This window comes from Acanthopagrus latus, chromosome 6, assembly GCF_904848185.1.
Source record: "Acanthopagrus latus isolate v.2019 chromosome 6, fAcaLat1.1, whole genome shotgun sequence".
In the NCBI taxonomy this organism is placed as follows: Eukaryota; Metazoa; Chordata; class Actinopteri; order Spariformes; family Sparidae; genus Acanthopagrus; species Acanthopagrus latus.
Window position 1 is genome coordinate 3,874,180 of NC_051044.1, and position 21,499 is coordinate 3,895,678.

Consider the following 21,499-nt stretch of genomic DNA (forward strand, 5'->3'; position numbering starts at 1 on the left):
GTCTCTGAGATCGTCTCGCTCTTCTGTGAATACAAGCTGCTACTTGTCACTTCGATAACAACACCACTCTATAGAGTATAAAGGCCAGTATATAGTATAGAACTGAGCGTTTATAGTGGCCTATACATCTACAAAATAGTATGGATCCAAGACACAAGTGACAAAAGAGAAAAAGGTGCGATTAAAAGCAGCTTTCTGCTTCAGCACCACAGACAGATCCATGGACACGGCACAGCCAGGCTGGTGATATTTCAGAGCCGCCGTCTGATGAAGGATCAATGATTCAGGCAGACTAGACCGCAACATAAACATGTTTAACTGCCCTGCACTCTCTCTGCATCTAGAGGACGGAGAGCGTGGATGGATGGCAGGTTAACGAGGGTGATGTATAGTCATTTTGGTAACAAGGCGGGCAGCAGCAGGTTCCACATCCACAGTCAGAACAGTCAGAAATAATGTGCTTGAAAATATGCAGGATGGAAATCTGTCTTGTGGAGGAATATTTCAGATGGATTCAGCCTGTGATACATATTCCTTTAAAACCATTATTAATGCCGTGTTTGACAGACGTGATTTAGGCCGCGATGCTCTAAACCATCCAACAGAAACGGAGACTAGTCGACGTACTTTGAAGCGATCAGAAACAGTAAACCACAACCCTCCGCTGAACCCGCTGAAGGAGACTCTCTGTGGGCCGCCATGGAGATCAAGGACCCGTCTGACTTAACAGGAGGACAGAAAAATAGTGTACAGTGCTGAATTCCCTCAACGCTTAATTAAACTACTTTATAAACAAAAGCATTGCAATCAAGAATTAAAAAAAAATAACTTAGATGGAACCTTTTTTCCTCGCAACCATCAGCTGCAGCTCTTTGCAGCTGACTGGAGACTCGATGAGGTAAACAAGTTAATGGGTTGACTTGGGAGCGACGAGTTCAGTTCACCTTCATCGTGCTGCTGCCGATTTGAAGTTACGAGTTCATGACAAAAGTTTAATGGAAAAAAAAAATGACTCACTCGCAAAACAGAATCAGGTAAGGGCCAAATCATCAACTAGCGTTTGAGGAAGACACTGAACATCTAACTGCTCGGACAGATCACGAAGGGAATCCTGTCAGAGATAAGTGAGCTTCGGACAGAAGTTAAAGGATTATAGTTTGGTTTGCTTTCTTGTTTGGAGGCAGATGAGAAGCTTAATACCACTTGTGTGAGTGTTATGCTACTGCAAGCGGCCGGCTAACTCAGGACCAGTTTTGATTGGCTACTGCTCAGGAAGTCAAAGTTGGAAAGAGGCGGGAGCAGACGTCAAACACAGGACTTTCACCCAGGACCCCAGGGTTTGTGTCCTGTGTGAAACCAAATGCCAGATAACTATTATCAGTTTCAGAGGCAACAATCGCTAGCCAATCACCAGCATCGTACCACCAGCCAATCACAGCAGAGTAGGGCGGGACAAGGCTGAACAGTCTTGGATAAAACACGTGTCTTTAGAGCTTTACAGGTGCTGGTGGGCAGATGTTGTTTGTTCTTTAAGTCAGCTGGCTGCTGCAGCCTCGAACACACATCGTCACATTTGAAGCTGATATGCTTTTAGCTCCGTTTATATCCTCCTCAACCAACTCCCAAAGGGAATATCTGGCTTTTGAGCTGCTTAATGCTCCCATATTATCACCAGCTAGTAACTACTGATGTCTGTCTGCAGTTTGCTGCTGAGCAGGTAGTGCACGGTGACTTTTTTTGACAGAGGAAACGCCATTTTAGCAGATGACATCAGGCAGGGTGTTTATTTGGTAGCAATATAAAACCCGGCTGCAAGATTGACTGCCACTGAATCCTACAGGCTGGACCTTTAATGATGAAGCTCACAACAGCCGCTGCACTGAATAATGTTAATGTTTCTCTGATACGTTTGTGCAGAGACATTAAAGATACGGAAGAAAGTTTCACGGAGAACCTTAGTAATGATGTAATAAGTAAAATAAAGCTTTTGAGCCGTGCTGGCAGATGGCTGTATCTCCATTTGTCTACATTTGTCTTATCATTAACACACACACACACACACACACACACAATGTCAACAGGGACAGTTGAGCGAGTACAGCATATAGCTGCCCCTCAATCTGTCTCTATATCTTCCCTTCACACACACATGCACACAGGTGAGATGAAGCTCTTCGCTGATAGATGGCTAGATTAGGTAAATCCCTCAGGCAACACTGAGGATCAGTGAGGTGCTTCTTCACACCACAGTTATCTCACACACACACACACACACACACACACACACACACACACACACACACATTATCTGCAGGAGGGCACTCAGTCATTCATTAGCCCCTGTGCTGTTCATATTTGCATAAAAGCACTAAAGCTTTTACAAATAGTCGTCTGATGCGGTGAACATCTTCTCAACTGAGTCGTTACAAAATTAGTTCTTTCCAGCCACAGACGTGCAGCTGACCGTGTCGGGATTCATAAAGTTTTATCTACCACTTCATTTTTGATGCTCGGGGAATACAGAAAAAGGCTAACACACAAAACTGTTTCTATCATGCAGACAGGAAGCTGAAGGATATTTATTTTATATCCAATGATCTCAACTGTCTCATCAACACGAGGCTGCAGGAGGAGAAAGAGACAAACACTCGTACTTGTTTACCTGCGAGCAAGGTGACGCTGGAACCAAGCACTGAGCTGAGATATGTAACTGTGCAAACTCTTATAATCTTATAATTCAATCAAGCAACCAGCAACCTTAATATACCTGCATTCTTCCCTGAGAAACTACTGAAAATGTCAAAGAAGAAACCCTTGCAATGTTATGCAAAGTGGAAGATATTGCTAGTTTTGTTCAGGAGGATAATCTTCACAGATGAACACCAGTTTTGTGATTTTGGAGGAGAAAATTAAATCTCTAGAAGTAAAAAGTTAATGTTGGGCTACAAACAGACGACACCGCGGTCGCATGACTTCAACGTCACCACCACTAAACGTCTTGCTACACAAATACTGTACATGTTTTCTATAAACTGATCAATGTACAAGTTGTAAAGACTTTCAAAGATGGACTAGTGAGTAGACGAGTCTCCGTGTTCGCTGTGATAGCGTTTAATCTCACTGATAACCTCTGCAGTCAGAACTTGTTTCAGGAATTTAACTGGAAGCCACTTCACAAACCTCACCGACTTGGAGACGAGGGAACCGGATGTGCAAACACACAAAGTGATTCTGGGTTTAAGGACTACAAACAGCACCAGTGTATTCACAGACGACCTGCAGCCTTGTTGTTATCACAGGGTGTCTGGTGCCATCGGGTCGCCCTGTCATCACCCACAGAGCACATCAGAATCACGAAAGTGTTCGGACAGCGTGAAACTGTTTTTTGTGTGTGTATGAAGGCCTCGAGCTCATTAAAAAAAAAAAATTGCTGTCGTCGCTAAAGTCTGCGTTACAAACAAAAATCACTTTAACTCGTCACGCCACGTCTTGATGACACAGTTTACAGTCAGGCTGTAAGAATTATAGAAAGTGATGAAGATAGACGGTGGAAGTAGAAGTTGTACATACCTGGTATACTGTGTCTTCTTGAGGCCATGGTGTGTTCTGGTCCAGAGATATCCTTCGTTTTTCCATAAGGCCCGTCATCTGAAAACAGACAGACACAATGAAGCTTTAGAGGGATCAATATACTTAATATTTTCCATTAATATTTAAACGAACAGCGACAAAACAACATCAAATAGGACATTTACATATCAAAGTCTGTCGGATGAAGATCTTTCGAAGGGACAGATGTCGGGATCATAAAGTCTCAAGTCATATAAAATAAAGTTGTGCACTTTTTTTTGGAAACTTCCTCAACTTTGACAGCTGTGAGAGCGTGTTGGACCGTTGACTTCTCCACCCACAAATAGTGGAAACAGTAGAAATCTCAGACGTCATCCTCTGAACCAAACCTCGTGGTGTTCCTGCTGCTGCCACTCACTCAACTCTGACTGCATTTCTTCTCCTGCCTCAACCCATGAATCACATCACAACTCGCTGCAGTGATTCTCCACAGTCCTCCTCCTCCTCCACACACACACACACACACACACACTGCTGGTGATCATCGTAATAAATGTTATTAATCGTCAGTTTATTTGACTGCGATCTGAGCTACTTGGCTTTGCTCTCTGCGGCGTGTTTTGGCCGCAGACCATAAAAGTGACAAACAGTCGAAGGATTGCCTGAAACTTCAAAAATCCTTTTTGGAAATCAGTTTCTTTCGTGATTTGTGATTTGCCACAGGCGGATACGGTCAAGAATACGAAGTACACTGGCTTTTTGTGGCATCAGTTACTTTTAAGATACTGATGAAGAGTCCCTTCACTTTCCACAAAGGAACAGCAGCATCCGTAAGTGACACTTTGACGAAGAGTGAACAACCGTATTGATCAGAATGACATGAAACAAACATCCAAGAGATCCTCAGTGGAGCCCCTGAAGTTTCACACAGTGCAGTCTACCGATAGGATGATTATCATATCATATGATTTCCTCTCGCCTGACACGTTAACCAAGCCGACGGAGTGCGACGATGCGTTTGTTGGCTGTGAAGCTGATCCGAGTCTGACAACGTGAAATTAAAGATCCAGGTTTTCCTCTGTCGCCGACCAGATGCAGCCACAGTGGGACTCTCTGCCTGGAGAGCTGCAAAACCCTCCACACATGCAATTTTCTGGGGCGTTTCTTCTCTGACAGGTGTAAAATTTGCAGGAATTTAACAAAAAGATGCTCTGCAAATACCTGAAAAACCTCGCTCAAATATAATCTACTTAGCGCGATCGCAAGTGCAATGGCTTCCACTTTCTGTATTTTTCACAAGCTTGTAAGACGATTATATTTGGAGGAAGACTTTCCATGTACCTGCACAGTCAGCCACTGTAAATAGAGTTGTACAGCTGGATGCATTAGTGGAAACACAGGAAGACCATTTAATAAAGAGTTGATGAAGTTCAGTCTCCTCCCTGCTTGGACAGTGAAACAGAGGCCATCTTTGTTATATGTCACAGGGGGGAACAGATGTCCTGTTTTACGGTCTCTGCCAGAGTCGTTCTGCCAGAGACGTGTGAGGATTTTAATATTTGATCGGCGATAAATTCAGATCTCCGAACTGCACAAGCTGGAGTCCCTGCGACAAGTCATCACTTTCATACTGAAGATTAAATTAACATCCAATCAATCATCCGTCAACTGGCAAATCAGTTCATCCATCAATCAATCAAGGGGCAATCTGGAGAGGTGCAGAGAAAAGGTCCACAGGAAGTCATTTTTATTAGCGATGCATCTAATTTACTAGCTTATTCTTTTAAAAACAAGGTAAAAAAAAACTAAATATTTTGTGCACATTAACTAACTTGGATAGCAAGTTTTCCAATAACAGGACCGCATCTTCGTCTTTCAATTTAGCAAACAGGTGCTGCAGTAAAATACAATTACTTTCTCCGTCTACATGATTGCACACAAGATCTGTTTCTGCAGCTGCAAATGACTTTTTTCCTTTTCTTCCACAGCAACATCCGGCCCAGGAAACATTTCTGTGAACCACTGACACACTCACATTTGTACGTGTCGTAGGCTACGTACCGTGTTGCTTATCACCCGACTATCGGAGGAGGTGGAGGGGATGGTGGCGGAGTGACAGGGCGAGGCGGCTGCCAAGACTGCGTTCCAACATTTGTAAGCGTCACGCCATGGGATATTTTTAAAGGGAGTTTCATGACGAATTCTCGCTGTGTGCATTTGTGGCGACAAAAGCAGGAATTTCAAAGCCAAAACTTGATCTTTCTGAAGTCGTTTTTGGGGCTTAAACCAAACTAAACCATAAGTGTGTCTGTAAGAGCCCTAAAGAAACGTGAAGTTGCAAACATTTATTCCGGTGACTGAGTTTGAATAGATTTTGGGAGAAGAATCACTTTATTGTCTGAAGAAGTTGATAATTTTAGTTATTAAAGGAGTCGTGAGCCCTTTTTGATTGTATTGTACATATTTTACAGTCTCATCCATGATATATGTCGGATATTAAGTGTTTTGCTACCAGCCGCTCCCTTTAACTCAGTTTGACAGCAGCAGTGGCGCTGAGGCTGTTGTTGTTGTGGCTCTGAGGGAAGAGGAAGTGTCCTACTTAACAACCTCTGCTCCATCAGAGGGGCGGGAGAACTTTAACGATTTATAAGCCAATTCTCAAACTACCCCAGAAGTGTCATTAAGTTGCGTTATAATCGGGAACAATTACGCCGCGGCTTACACATAAATGTCTCTGCTAAACTTGCAGAATAAATAGGTTTTCTTTAATGGTTTTCAGCACCTAAAGCAGCATTTTTTAATTATTTTTTTTTTAAAGCAGCTTACTACCATCAGCAGAGTCGAGCAGACAGAAAAGGATTTTTTTCAAAATGCAGCATTTCCTGCAAAATCTCACACATTGTGGTTTTAATTCTCCTTTAAATTACAATCACTTTGTTCCTTCAAGGCTCAGTTTCACTTCATCGAAAGAACCGCAATAGTTTAATTTGTTTTATTGAGTCGGTCGCCAAGCTTAAGTTTTCTATAATTAAAAAACTAAACAGTGGCGCAGTGGTCAATAATGTCACCTTGCAGCTTTTTCCACAGTGACTAAATGAGCCAATGTGTCGTATGTTGGATGTACAGTTTGTCATCACACACATCACCTTTACATTTTACTTTTTACAAAAAAATCAGCAGTCTTTACTGAAGATAAAGTCGGCTGTTGCATTGTTTTGACTCTCCAGTGCTGAAGTTGTGAGCGTGGCCCAAAAAGTAGCACAATCCTGTTAGCAGCTAAAGCTAACTAGCATCCCTTTACCGTGGACAATTTTCAGAAGATCATTCAAAAAAAAATACAGGGTCAGTATAGTTTGTTTAGTAAGACGCCTGGCTTGAAGTGTTTGAAAGTGAGCAACCCTCCCGATGTTCATGTTGACGTGTACCTACTCAATCTACCAACTACATCAGAATTAAATCTACAAAACAATTCCCAGAATAATGTTGGCAATGTATGTTTCTGAAAAGTAATAACTTTATGTTTCTTTAAGTTCAGTTTTAAATGTTATCATCAGACAACACCGTGCTTATGGTCTGGTTTGGTGTAGCCACAAAAAACACTAACTAAAAGCGAGGAAAATATCAATCTTTTAAAATGAAAATAACTGTTTTGTTTGCCGAAAACACGATGAGAGATGTACCAAGATGTCATTAAAATCACCTGCTGACGTCACAGCACACACACCTGCAAATGGTCTCTAGGTCTCATTAAAACTTTCCAGTGATGTTGTAAATGTAAAAACGCTCCGGTCCGTCAACAAAAACATCCACTGTTTTCGAATTTGCAAATGCTGGAGCACTGTCTTGAACTGTGGTCACTGGCTTCACCATCCCCATTCACCTCCTGATTACAAAGTCAGGTCATAAAGATAATAATATTTTCCGTATACTTGGTCAGACTTCTGAAGTTCTTCCTAACTTGAAGACGATGAAATGTCATAAAATAACCAAACAAACGTCACTTTGTAAAGTACATTCCCTCCTTCCACCACCCCAATTTTTAAAGCGTTTCCCCCTCTGATAATTTCCGTACGTGACACATTTCCCTGCCATCTAACACCTTTTGAAATATGCAGCACTTTCCCCACTGGTAATGCTTAGAAATCAGTTCTCTTCCCAGCAGTGACAGCGGAAAGGAGGCCATTGTTGTTGTGCTCCGGAGTTTAGCGATCTTCACAGAGGTGTAATAAGTTTAATAATTCATAACTTGTGGATTCAATTTAGCTTTAAATCGCTTTCATAAGTTATCTGGCTGGCTGCTTTTCCCCTGCTGTGGCGGGGCTGTCACAGGCATAATGGACCCCAGAGGACTGCTCATCAACACACACACACACACACACACACACACGCACACACACACACACACACACAAACAGAAACACATGCATAAAAACAAACACGCACAGCCTCTGGCAGCTGTGAGTGATGCATACCCAAAAAGGATTTAGGCCAAATGTATACCTGCATGAGCACAGCCGCACAAAACACACAGGAATACGTAGACACAAGCCCTGCACACACTGTTATATAAACAGTAACACACACAAACACACACACACACACACACACACACAGTGCGACATAAAGGAAGCTTTAGGCAGCGTGGCCCCTCTCCGTCTCTGTGACTGGATGTAAGACAAACTGTTTTAGTCACAACTATTCCCTCCCAGCAAAATGAATCCTCAGCCCGGTCCTCCGAACACACACACACACACACACACACACACACACACACACACACACACACACACACACGTCTCGTGCCAGAGGTGTGTGTGTCTGGGGTATCAGCACACCGCAAACATGTTTGTCACTACAGGCGTTTTGTTTCTTGCGATCTGTAAGCACTAATAGTCCGTTTGTATGGATTCACACGTCAGCGACACATTTTCTTTTTTAGGCCTCTTTTCCCGCTGCCTCTTCTCCAACTCCTGCCTGAAAAATCAGCGTCTCTCTGTGAATAATTTGAATGCGATTAGGCTAATGACTGCTGGCGCTGTCAGCTTACTGAACAGGTTGAGTTATAGACGAGGCATCGGGCCAGGTTTTCCACCTGCAGCAGAGGCAGCGGCATGACGCTTGCAGCAAGAGCATCTCCTCAAGCAGAGACCGTAATGACTGGAACATGTGCGAGGTGGAAAGACAGACGAAAAGATGGATGTCATCGTAAAGATCTAACACATTATTTAAAAGAAGGTTCAGCTTCATTAGCGAGAATCCAACAGCAGTTGCTGACTGAGTCTCTTAAATGCCTGCTGCTCAGAACTACCGATGTTTTATTTTGAAAATTCAATGTGTCATTATTCTTTTCCCCCCTTTGTTTAAAGTCGTAGAAACAGATGCTGTGCATTAAACAATGTCCACATAGTCATGTCTTACATTAAAGATACCCTGTTGAGCTTTTGTAAGCAAACTGAAAAGTTATATTTACATCCAGTGCTGCTCATTAAAATGCATTATGTGTATCCTTGAGTTCTAACAAACGTGTCGAGTGCACTTCCTTCCTCATAAAACATTTACAAGACTGATTCTTGCAAGTGTTATAAATCCAGAGTGGTTAACATGGACGATTACTCTCCTTCTTCTTCTTGTTCTTCTTGTTCTTCTTCTTTTTCTTCTTCTTCTTGTTGTTGTTGTTCTTCTTTTTCTTCTTCTTGTTCTTCTTCTTCTTCTTCTTCTTCTTGTTCTTCTTCTTCTTCTTCCCTGGCTTTGCTGCAGCGTGTCTTGCAACCTGCTGATCAGTGGAGGAACGTGGTAGAACTGTTGTGTCACTGTAGGAAATGTTAAATCTAAGTTGTATCTTCAGTGAACAAATTTTACAGCCAGTTCTTTTCTTTGGCTGCCGGATAGCTCACCATGCTAACAGCACTGCAAGAGGGATGGGGCCCTTTGCTTTCAAAGTAACGGTTAAACCGGAACATCTGTCAGTTTTACTCTGCCCACATGACTATCAGAGGCCATTTCAGATAATATACCCAAAACGCAGCCATTAAAAAGCCGATAACATACTGTGTGATTCCAAATGGTGCACTTGAAGAGCTCAAGGCTCATTCACTGCTGCACGAACCAAAAAAAGAAGACACATTGATTTCTGTGCCATCCCAAAAGTTAAACGGCCTTTCCCCTGAAAATAAAAGATAAAACAGATAGAGAGAAGAAACAGAGACAGAAAGCGGATGCAGTCAGACAAACGTCTCAATAACTGCAGTAAATATTTGCATTGAATCGATTTCATTTCCGGCTAGTCTCCTCTTTTAAATGAATTGGTTCATCTAAGATTAGTTTAAAGTTAGATTGCTACTTCCATCTTATTACCGTAATGATTCCTCTCTGTAAAAGTATTTCAGCTCGCTCACCTTTAGAATTGAATTTCTTTATATCCACACACAAGTACAAACTACAGGTGCAGTGTCTCCTGCTTGTTTTACAGGGCTGTATGTGAAAAAAACAAACAAACACCCCGGTCAGATTTAAAACATCGAGCTTTATACAAAAAACACCTGAAAGGCTTGTGTGTGTGTGTGTGTGTGTGTGTGTGTGTGTGTGTGTAGTTGTGTGTCTGTCTATGTATGTGCATGCATGCGTGATGCGAATGCTAACAGACAGCGCTCTGTAGCATCTCGGAGGATTCCCTCAAGCTTTCACCGAAACCTTCACACACGAAACATTACGTGTACAGTAACAACGCGTGCAGGCTCAGTGGAGGCTGCTGAGGACGAGGCTGAGCTGCCGACACCTGAGACGGAAAGAGACGCGACCGTCGGATTCCACAAACCCCTCCCACCTCGCCGCCGCCACATAATCCTGGAGCAGTTTTTAGGGTCCTCTTCACCAAAAACTGCACGACAAAATGTTCCTGTAGGTTAAATCTGTTCTGGTGGGGAACTTCTCTGAGTGGTTCACACTGAAAGACTGGTAATAGCTGACTTGTAATATATCCTAGATGTTTGTAAAAGTCACTTTTCATGCAATTTCCTCAAGTTTCAACCTAAACGTCTGATCTGAGTCCCATACGGCAGCTGTTATGTGAGAGCGGCCATGTTCTCACTAATCGAGGTGTGAATTGGTGTGAAACCACTGGGGAGTATTTTGTATTTAGAAAGCTGACAGAGAAGTCCCAGAGGTTTTTGTGCAGAGCAAAATCTTTGGTTATTTTTCACACCCAGCGCTGAGCTCGAAGAAACAAACCGTCTGCAAAAGCATGGCGCCAAATAAACACGAATACCATGTCAAAAAAGAGGCCAAACGTGTCAGACTCGACAGTAACAGCCAACACCACCATCACCACCTGCGTGCTGCTGAAACATACAGGATAATATGACATCACAGGGCGGTTTGGCAGATCAACACTGACAGAAAACACTTAAACCTCGGCGTGCTCGCAACAGATGACCTGAATCTTTTGCATCATAGCGTCTTTTGCAATATGTTTCCTGCTCGATCTTTCTGTGATCTGTGCAAATGTGCTTTGTTTGCCTAATGACAGTCAGATGAGGAGACTGGCATGAATCCTACTCTCGTAAAGTTGCTGTCAGTGTAGCTCTGTGGCGTTTACCCAAACGGATGAAAGGTAATTCAGCTAGCCGAGCTCCAACCTGGTATTCACTGCTCAAAAGCCATTCTGTCAATTGCAAATCGAAGACATGTAGAATTAAAAAAACACTCAGCTTTAACCCTAAAGTTGGGGTTGTTAATGTTAGAGAAACCAGTCTGTGAGATTTTGTATCAAAAAAACTGTAGTCCCTCCCTTCAGCCTCCCTCCAAATCCACAGAGCGTTTTCTCTGATAATCACGTTTTCACGTCTTCTCCACGTGTAAGAGAACATGATCATGATCATAATGACCACAAACAAAGGACACAGTCACAGCTGTTGAAGTAAATATGTTTGAACTAGTAAAAGTTAGCTGCAGAGTTAGTGAGTGTGAGTGCCAGATGAAATGATTGGTGAAGGCCTGCGACAGCCACAGATCTCAGACTTTTTCCTTTAATGTCAGACACTTTGATTTTTACTGAACGTGGTTGGAAAGTATAAAGCATTTCAACAGATGGAACAAAAAAAACTCCCAAAATATATTACCTGCCCGAGCAATGAAACTAAATACTGACCATCAGCAGGCTTTTTCAGCAAAACACTCAGCAAACAAACACATAACGAAGTGATTCAAGATGTTTTCCTTTTTAGTGTCTTTTTAGGCTTCATGCTATCAGGTCTAATTATTTTTTTAAATGGAGATCCTCATATAACTCCTGACAAGCAGCCTATATTTCACAAAAAGTTGGAGCATTTCTTTGTCAATAATATATTTTAATATAGGTCCATGTGTTTCCTTTTCAATTAACACGTCCTCTCGAGCTACAACCGACTTCATTAACACACACACACACTCACACACACACACACGGTGGAAACACTGACGTGCATACGCGTCAAGTTATCATACATTTTGCCTCAAGGTCACCAGAAAACCTACGAGACAGGCAACGGACCAGACAGCCAGACAGAGAGAGAGAGACAGCGCTCCAGGCAGTCTGCAGCTGCACACACACACACACACACACACACACACACACACACACACACACACACACACAGAGTTGTGAGGTTCACACATACACTAAACACAGAAGACACACAGGAGCATGCTCTGACAGACACTCAGGGCAACGTCACATAATTATACAAATACATTCAAACACACAATCTCTGCTCCTCTTTATCTGTCAGTCTCTTTCTCTCTCTCACACACACACACACACACACACACACACACACAGACACACACACACACACACACACACACACACACACTTAGCCAGAGGGCACTGCTGTGTTTGATGCGGACTTCGGTCGTGAACTTACATTATCTATCTGGACTGTGGATTCTTGGTTTACATAGGTAAAGACACACACACACACACACACACACACACACACACACACACACACACACACACACACACACAGAGCTTGTGGTGCATCTTATATTTGCAGAAGCCACACTAAAGAGAGAACACACACATTAATACAGAGTGCTGACGTGATTTCTCCGTATGTGACAGGGATGAGGATGTGTGGGCGGACCTGCATTATGATCAAAGTTTTACCTCATTATTTTGGATGTCACACGCACACACACACGCTCACGCACACACAGCTCAAACATAGTGATGCTAAGGCAGTGCCACTGCAGATTAGTGTTTGTGTGTGTTTAGGAACATGAAATTGGACAAGCTGTGTGTGCTGTAGTCACTGTAGCTACTAGACTCTTCAAAACGAGGCCACTCAAAAATCGAGTTCACGGCTGAGCTCCTCCACCTCAGATCGACCCTGAATCAGACGATTCTGAACAACAACAACAAAAAGCCTGTAATGTTGTCGGGGGCCATCATGTATGGGTCGGGTTCGGACCATGTGGGTTTGTTTGAAATACAAAACAGGGTTTTTATCGGCATCTAAAAGCCTGTTGGTTTTTGTAAGCAATGTGGAGCCACCTTCACGCTTCAATGAACACAAAACATTCACATAACATCTGTACAAAGAAGGGCACATTAAATCTTGACTGAATATGACCTTTAGAATCTGCTACCAGCTACCAACGTCAGTGAGTGTCAACCCAGTCGCCAGGATATACTGTCAGCGCTTAATGTTTCTGCAGAATCACAGATACGTCCAAGGTTGAACCAGATATTGTACATTATTGTAAAACATGAGGTGGAGGAGTCGGACGTGGTGTTACAACAAGCTACGAGGCTGTTCCAGACGAAAAACAGGTTATGTTAAGCCAAATTAAATTCAGCTGTGAACGTAGCGAACATTTATTCTCGAGATTGGGTTGTGATTAAGCCTGTAAACAGAGTGGACCCACAGGTTCTGCTGAAAACAATCTCAAGTAATCACATCGTACAAAATGTGTGTTCGAATCGTTTCTCTAAGCAAAGAAGGAAAAATAAAGTAAGTCTCACTCTTTTGGAACTGGCTGGCTGATGGAAATGTGAGAGAAGAGGCTTTGTGATATGTTGATGAAAGTGCTGCATCGTGGGCAACTGGACCCGTTTCAGTTTCTTGAAGACATCAAACTGGAGGTGTCCTACGACGTTACTCATCACCCACCTACAGCTGAGTACCGAGTTCCCTCCTCAGACAGCTAAACAACCATTCACACATGGGCTCACCTAGTCCCAGAAACCCACATGAAGCCCGGCTGAGTCAACAACCCACAAGAGACTCTAACGACTCCCAAACTCAGAGCTCGCACGTGTCTCTGTAAGGACACTCCCACACAGGGTTTAAAAGCCTGCGACTCCCCTCCAGTTAGTCAGAACTGAAGAAGCCTCTTGGATGAGAGGTGAACTCAAACAAGTTCAGTCCACTATGATGAAACACTTCCCAGATGCCTTTCAGCACACTGTTGAAAATATTTCTACAGCGATGAACCACAGGAACTTTTGATTAAGTTTCACATCAAGATGTTAAAGCAAAACTCTCGCCACAATGCAACCTAGGCTTTTATTTTGTGAATGTACCCGAGTCAAACCCTCGTGTAAACGCATAATAACTATGAATGAGGCACATGAAAGATCGTTTTCCGGTCAAACTCATTTGACACAGTTAAGGTGGAACGCTCCTAAAGCTTAGTTCCATATAAATGCGGATAATTTGTTGTTTTGTCGTTAGTGAAAAACAATATTGACCTTGAAGTTGAAAAAGGAGCCTCATATAAGAAACAAAACTAAAATCAAAAGCAGGAAAAGTCACGTGAGATCTGGTGTGGATAGTTGTTGCTGGAAGACAGTAGTTCCACCTTAACTGTCCTCCAGGTTACGTCACATTCTGAGATCGACTCTTCTCCACTGGCGGGACGGCGGCGAGCGGAACAAGCTGCTGCTAACATGAGTTGTTCAAAAACTTTCTTTTTAGTAACTCTGTGTACACAAACAATGTTGTCAGTGCTGGTGTTCATGTGTAGAGACCCTGGTGATGCTACCAGCAAAGTTTCATGTTGTGTCGAGTCTTCTTACTGTTTTAAAAATAGAGATTTTGATTCTATCATAAAAGCGCCCGTAGCACTCCCATTGAAAATGAGTTTGACCTGAAAACGAAAACACGGTAAATCTTAAAAGTGCCTCTTTTAAGGTTTGACTCATATACATTCACAAAAAAAAGCCTCGGTTGTAGTTTGATTTTCACATCAAGTCAGTGCAATATATTTGTTCTGTTCAGTCTTTCAGTTTCTGTATGAACAGTATGTAATGTTAATAATGCTGTGACCATCAATCAGCAATAAAACTGCTGTAACAATTGAGAATTAAATGTCTTTTTTCATTTGTGAGGATGTTACAGCTCTCATGATTGAAAAGCTTTTACTCCATCTGGAACTCACCTAGTTTGTCTTCTTATTGCTGAATCAATAAAATGGCTATTTAAATATATATGTATATATAAAAACAGCTAAGAATGACTGTGACCATGAATGGGTTTTTCAGTTTCGCACACGGAAGGGTATTATTCAAAGATTCAAATTGCAGAAACCTCGTGATTATTTGTGATTTCCACTTCTGAGTTCAGTAACCCAAAAGTGCATTTTTATCTGTCTTGGAAGAAAACATAGTGAAAGAGGGAAAAACATCGCTGCTTTTGGAACAAAAGATATTGAAACATTTCGAATCGAGGACACAAAAAGGATTTTTTAAAAAAACTGCACTTATAAACTCAGCACACCTTTTCAGTTTGTCCCCCGGGTTTCATCTGCAACAACAAAACACTGATGCATTAATAGAACGACAGCAGCAGCCATCCTCTTCTGTCTATAGCGCGTATGAAAGTGTGATTCATCTGTGAGCAAATCATGACTGGGACAAGATTTAATACGACCCCGATGACATCAAAATGTTTCTTATTGTGAACACTTAATGAGAACCTCAAAACGGTCGAGTGTGTTTGCAAGGCTGCAACAACGATTGAATGTCCAGGAGGTACTAACACTCCACATAATAGTGAAAATTAGCATAATAATGTCGCCCCATTATGATATTTTGTTGTCTGAGTTAATAGGAATAACAGTCAGGAATGAGCCGGGACCACAGGAGTGTGCTGTGTTTGTTCTGGGCAGCTGCCAGGTACCCACGTCTGTATTAGAAGTGACGCTGCTGCGGGAAATAAAGAGCAGCGATACTCAGCGAGGCTTATCTGGGCACATGAGAAGAAAACACAAGATGCCACTGAAAGGAGTTTGAATTGAATGAAGTGAACGCACTCAGCCTATTTCATTTTCTTGAATAAGAGCATTTAAGCCGACGCTCTATTATAATCAACCGGCCATTCAGCGAACCGACCAGGTAGGCGTCACAATACGGAGCGAGCGAGCGAGCGAGCGAGCGTCCTGCTGAAGAGTTCAGATAAAGAAACAGAAGCACCTGCTCGCTCTGCAGCTACAATACGTTCGGACCGGCAGAACAATGAGCCTGAAAAGAATCCTCTGATTCTAAAATACCAGCGTTATCTTCTCAGTTTGTACTTTACATAGTCGATCGACACTTTCAGGAAACTTTCCTGTAGCTCTTTCAGCGACAATAACTCAGTTTAACTGGATGAAATTACAAACGCATCACAATGACGTTCCCTAGATTGTCAACTCACAGTGTCTGTAAAGTTTCCATTATTTCTTGTGCTTTCTTGTTGGCTGCCATAGAGAATATTCTCATGTTTAACTGAGCATGATCCGAGCGTGGCTGTACAGAAACTGTGTTGACCGTTGAAGTTATTGCATATCGCTGCATATCACCTTCACATCATGTGCATATCAGCCACCTGTCGCATCCACAGGTGGAGGAGACGGTGGCGGCATCAAGGACGCCAAACAGTCACACCTCTGGATATTTCTTTTAAGGGATACCTCGAGACTTTTCCATCTGTTTCAGTGCCGCCAAAACCGGGTGAGACCGGCGGACATCTTCAGCAGCCATGAAGCTTTTGCAAATCTAACCGGACCTGTATCACAACGTTGTGACAAAAGATAAAAAGTTCAGGCTAAACGGGAAGTTGAAGCATTGCGAGCATTGATTCCAGCAGACAGGTTGTTTAAGATATGCTTCTTGCATATCTTTTTCTGTAACCTGAAGTACTTCTAGTCGCCCCACTTACCAAAATAGAGTTTTAGTCGTCTTTGCAGCAGGAAGTAAAGCACGAGGTGATTTTCATTAGTGTTAACAAACCAACAATGAACTGATCCTATCATCAAGTATAATACATCCATCCTCGTTCTCTTGTGCCCATTGTTGTCGAACAAAGAGCACATCAGTGAGTCACACTGTTGCTGTGCTGAATGACATGTTCCTTCATCACGAGCATCAACAACGTAGTTCATTTTGACTCAATCTCCCAGGCACCAAATAACACTGTTTACTCCTTTATGAGGAAGAACTAGACGGTTCTGCTGTCGACGTAACTGACTTATATAAAACCAATAAAGGAATATTTGTGGTCCATTTATAAGGATTTTAAGTTTTGAGTCGGAACAAATGTGTTTGGAGCTTGACGTCAGAGACTCTGTGGGGAAGGTTTAACATTCTGAGAGTTGGTTTTGGTCTTTTCATGGGATTGATTTTCATTGTTTTAACTCAGGAGTGGCATTTTTAGTTGTCAACTAGTTTTTATCCAGCTTTCAAACAACACGTTTACAGCTAAAATCATTTCAAGTCTTTTTTCTCCTTAATTTCTTCCACCAACTCTTTATGAAAAGGCTCCCTGCAATCATACCACAAAATGCCTACTTTTCATTTCTGAACACATGTTGGACACACACAGTGCACAGCTGAAAGCAGAAAGATTGTGAATGTCGCCAGGAGCTGCAGCAAATGTATTTGTGTTTGTGTATTTGTCTGTCTGTGTGTGTGTGTGTGTGTGTTTGCGTGTGTGATGGAGAGAAATCGTATATTTTAGGGCAGGTCTCATATCTAATCGCTCTCTCCATCATTATACTTTATAGACTATGTAATAGAGGTGTGTTTGTGGTTCAGAGAGAGCGAGAGTGTGCATTTGTGTGTGTGTCTGTGTGCGACGTATACGGACACGCACATATGAAACGAACACGCACAAAACCTCCGAGTTACTAAACGCCAGGCTGTCTGATTGCGGTTATTATGATGCTGAAGGCGATGAAGATGTGTAATTAGCTATTGTCCTCGACAACGCTGGCACAGTGCGACCGTGGTTAACACACACACACACACACACACACACACACACACACACACTGAGTACCCCCCCCTTCCCCTTCACACCCGCTGAGCAAATAAACCACAGGCTGACAAAAAAACATGTGAAAATTAAATACAGGATTTGCACAGTTTCCGTACAGAAAACACACAAACACGCACAAACTCAGTCACCCCTTGCACATTTTTTAAACATCCTCTTAGCCATCAACACACACACACACACACACACACACACACACACACACACACACACACACACACACAGACACAGAGCTTTCTCTCACCCACACATATAGAGCGGCTATGGAAGGAACTCGCTGTAATTAGGACGGTTAATGGCTTCTCTGTTGTGGTTAATTGCAGCCTGTATGGATAGGTGGGCATCGGGGTGAGAGGGGGGAGTTGAAGAGGGGAGTCACTGCTGCTTTAGCTCTAATGATCTCATCTTTTTTTCTCTCTCCCTCTATGAATCCACTCTTATTCTTTTTTTTTTTTTTTCCCGCCCTCTTCTCTCAGAGCTCTAAACTTCATCTGTGTAAAAACTTCCTGAAGCTGACGACACGCAGAGCTCGTTCGCTGGAGGACGATCAGTCTGAGGACGGACGCAAACGTACGTAGAGCGACGTGACGCAGGAATATAAGTCACAGAAAGAAACTAGCATGTGTTAAAGACTGATTCTTCCTCCTAAAAATCTGTTGCATATTCCCATAAGCATGGCTATGAGGAATCTTATATTCTAACTTCATCGACCTCCATCTTAACAGATTCCTGCTGCCAGGTGGATTTAAAATGGAATATAAAGAGTGAGAGGGTCAGGAAGTGTTTGGGTCGGGTTGAATGGGTCGTACACATCAGGATATTTTCCTGGAGACTGGGGTTTGTGTCCACAAGGAAGTCAAAAGTAAATCATTCAACCAATTTGTGTAATATATATATATATATGTGACATACTACCCTCATAGCTGACTTTATGTAGACGTGTAATGTGGCTGAGTGCGGTGATGTTTTTCCTAAACTGAACCAAACTGCGACTGTTTGACAATAACCAGACGTTGCGCGATACAAATTATTGCTAACTTGACCTGATCGTGCAGAATGGACGCTGGAGGGGCAGGTCGGGCAGCATCATGTGAAGCTGGAGGCCACAGACCAGGCTGCTGTATCTGACGAGCTGGTGTGTGCACTGCAGAGCGAGGTGAAGGTTACAGGAGATCACGTCACAGGCTGACTGACTGCACCAGCACTCAATGTGGTAAAAACAACCAAAATATGGACGAGTTAAAGGAAAAAACAGATATAAAGTTTGATCTCTGGGCCCCTATATGAAGGTCCAATGGACTAAATACTCATCGACTCTACTTCCTGAGTAGAAAACAGAAACTATGAAAGCTTAAAGACACACCTGGTAGTCGCAATCCAACAGAAAACACAGAGTCTTGCGCATGTGTGTTGATTCCCAACTGTTTGACACATAAAGTGTCACTAAATCCTCCATAAGAGGAGGCAAACCTCCCTAAAAACACGAACAAACAAAAGCAAGAAAAGGAAAACGGCTCACAGCTGAAGAGAAGCCGGCGTGAGGAGAAAACAGCTTGTCAGGTGCAGGGCAGGAAAAAAAAAAAAAACATCAAATACTCCTTTGAAGTTACATTTCAGTTTCTCTGCCTCGGATCCGACATGACGCTCAGTTAACTCTGTTGACAAGGTTCAGCAGAGGGCCGGCGGAGGGAGACGACGAGATGAGAGATAAAAACAACAAGAGGTAAGTGGTGAGACAGACAGTCGCAGGTCACGTGATCTGCTCTCCATCAGCTCCGCCGTGACGTACTGCAACGCTGCGAGAGGTTATCTGAACGCCTTGAAATGTAAATGACGGAGGGAGGAGCTGAGAGGAGAATCACACGAAGACGCACGTTTTGTTTCGAAGTGTTCAAGTGCAACCTGCAACGAAAACGTGTTATCAGTGTGTGCACGTACAGCAGGCGTGAAAATGTGCAGCAAGTTCTTGTTCTTTGCTGTTTGCCATCACGCTCACACACTCCCTCCTGCAGGATTATGGCTCCAACATGCTGAGCACAAAAAAAAAAAAAAAAAACGCAGTTTGCAGGCAACAGCAGAGAAAAACTGCACGCGTCATGCACAGCTGATGATAACATCCAGCACACTCGCCGCCTCACAACAGTCGCTATTAAATTCTCTGAGCGGTCAGCGCGGTAATGCTCAGAAAATGAAGTGGATCAACGCGAGCAGACGGCGGAAAGCCGAGGCCGGGGGGACAAAACCCCTCGTCGTTCATTTATTCCTTCATCTCTCTCCTCCTGCCTTAGCATTTCATCTGCTCAAATCTTCAAGATGAAATCAATCGCAGAAAAAAAAACAATCCAGACAACACAAATAGTAATGAGAAGCTGTGTGTACATTTAGTTGTTTTCTAAAGAATACCAGCAAACAGCAAGGAAGGGATTGAAGACATCGCAACCCAATCAAGTCTGAAACGTCTCTAACCTGCTGTTTCTGCAACACTTTCTTTTAACTGCTTGACTTTTCCAATTAATCCCTCTTGAGGATGGAGCCAAAAGAGCGGAGGCAGTTTAACAAAGCGTGCAGTGAAATGCGAGACCTCCATAATGTCGGTCTACATTAGACCCAAAGATTTAAAAGCAGCTTTCTGACTTTTTAGCACATTCCCAGCACCGCTATCAGCTTAGTTAGTCTCCGAGGCCATTGCAGAGAATATAGCTCCCACTATGCTCATCGGTGCATGAAATAGGATGCTGCTCACCTTATTAATACCCCTGATGCATCTCTCTAACTCCATTACAGTAGAGTATATTATAAAGGAAGAGAGTAAAAACCAGCCCCGTGCTCGTGTCGTATTTGCGAGTCCTGACTGTGAATGTGTCTTGAATACTTAAATGAAATAATGCTAACAGAGCTGAAGGAAAGCACTTTACCAGAAAGTTAGCTACCCAGTAAGAAGCTAATCCAAGTCTTTACACCTGGGAGATACATAGCCGCGCCCGTTACGCTACTGATACATCTTGAGAAGAAACTTTAAGTAAACTACTAAACTAGTAAAACGTGAAACTGCTTTCTTCTCTCTTTCAATGTGTGAGCAGCAAAAAAAAAACAAAAAAAAAAAAACATGTTGGTGGTTGGAAGAGTAGCAGCTGGTCTATATCACCGGAGGCATTTTTTGCATATGGAAGTTCAACTGGGACCAAATTGAAGAACCATCTACAGCAATCCAAGCAGAAAAGCAGAGGAGAAAACTCAACGAGCATCATCAATATTTACTTTTTGCAGTCGAACTCTTCAACCCCCCAGACGTGGACGGGATTTGACTTGAGGGAGAAACAAACCAAACAAAACACCTTTACGCTGAAATGTCTCGGCTGCATGTAAGTTTGTTTGAGGCTCAGATCTGCTGCTAAGATCTGGCAAAGCGTTTGCAACCTACCATCCCTTATTTACCCACAATACCCCTCTCTTCATAGACCAAACAAGCCCCCAGGATGAGCGCCAGGCTTTGAGGCAAATTTTACAGAGTTGTCTTTAACATCACCTGATGCACACGGGCCTAAATGTACTTTTCCCCACCACACGCTTATTGTGAAAGAAAAGGGTGTAAAACGGTGGATATATATATTTTTTGAGCATCACAAAATCAC

The 21,499-nt window shown here is 42.8% G+C and overlaps 1 protein-coding gene across 12 annotated transcripts in view; it reads right to left on the bottom strand.

The window, feature by feature from the left end:
- Positions 1–21,499, bottom strand: part of LOC119021333 (glutamate receptor-interacting protein 2-like) — a 264,095-nt gene that overhangs the window by 41,557 nt on the left and 201,039 nt on the right. For 11 of the 12 annotated variants that reach the window (XR_005075526.1, XM_037101558.1, XM_037101555.1 and 8 more), the window contains exon 2: positions 3,571–3,648. Coding sequence is in view for 11 of the 12 variants with exons in the window: in XM_037101558.1 (XP_036957453.1) it covers positions 3,571–3,648 (78 nt within the window). In the remaining variant the exon portion in view is untranslated. Of the gene's footprint in view, positions 1–3,570; positions 3,649–3,755; positions 3,780–21,499 lie in introns of those variants that run through there. The other variant, XM_037101562.1, reaches the window with a different exon arrangement.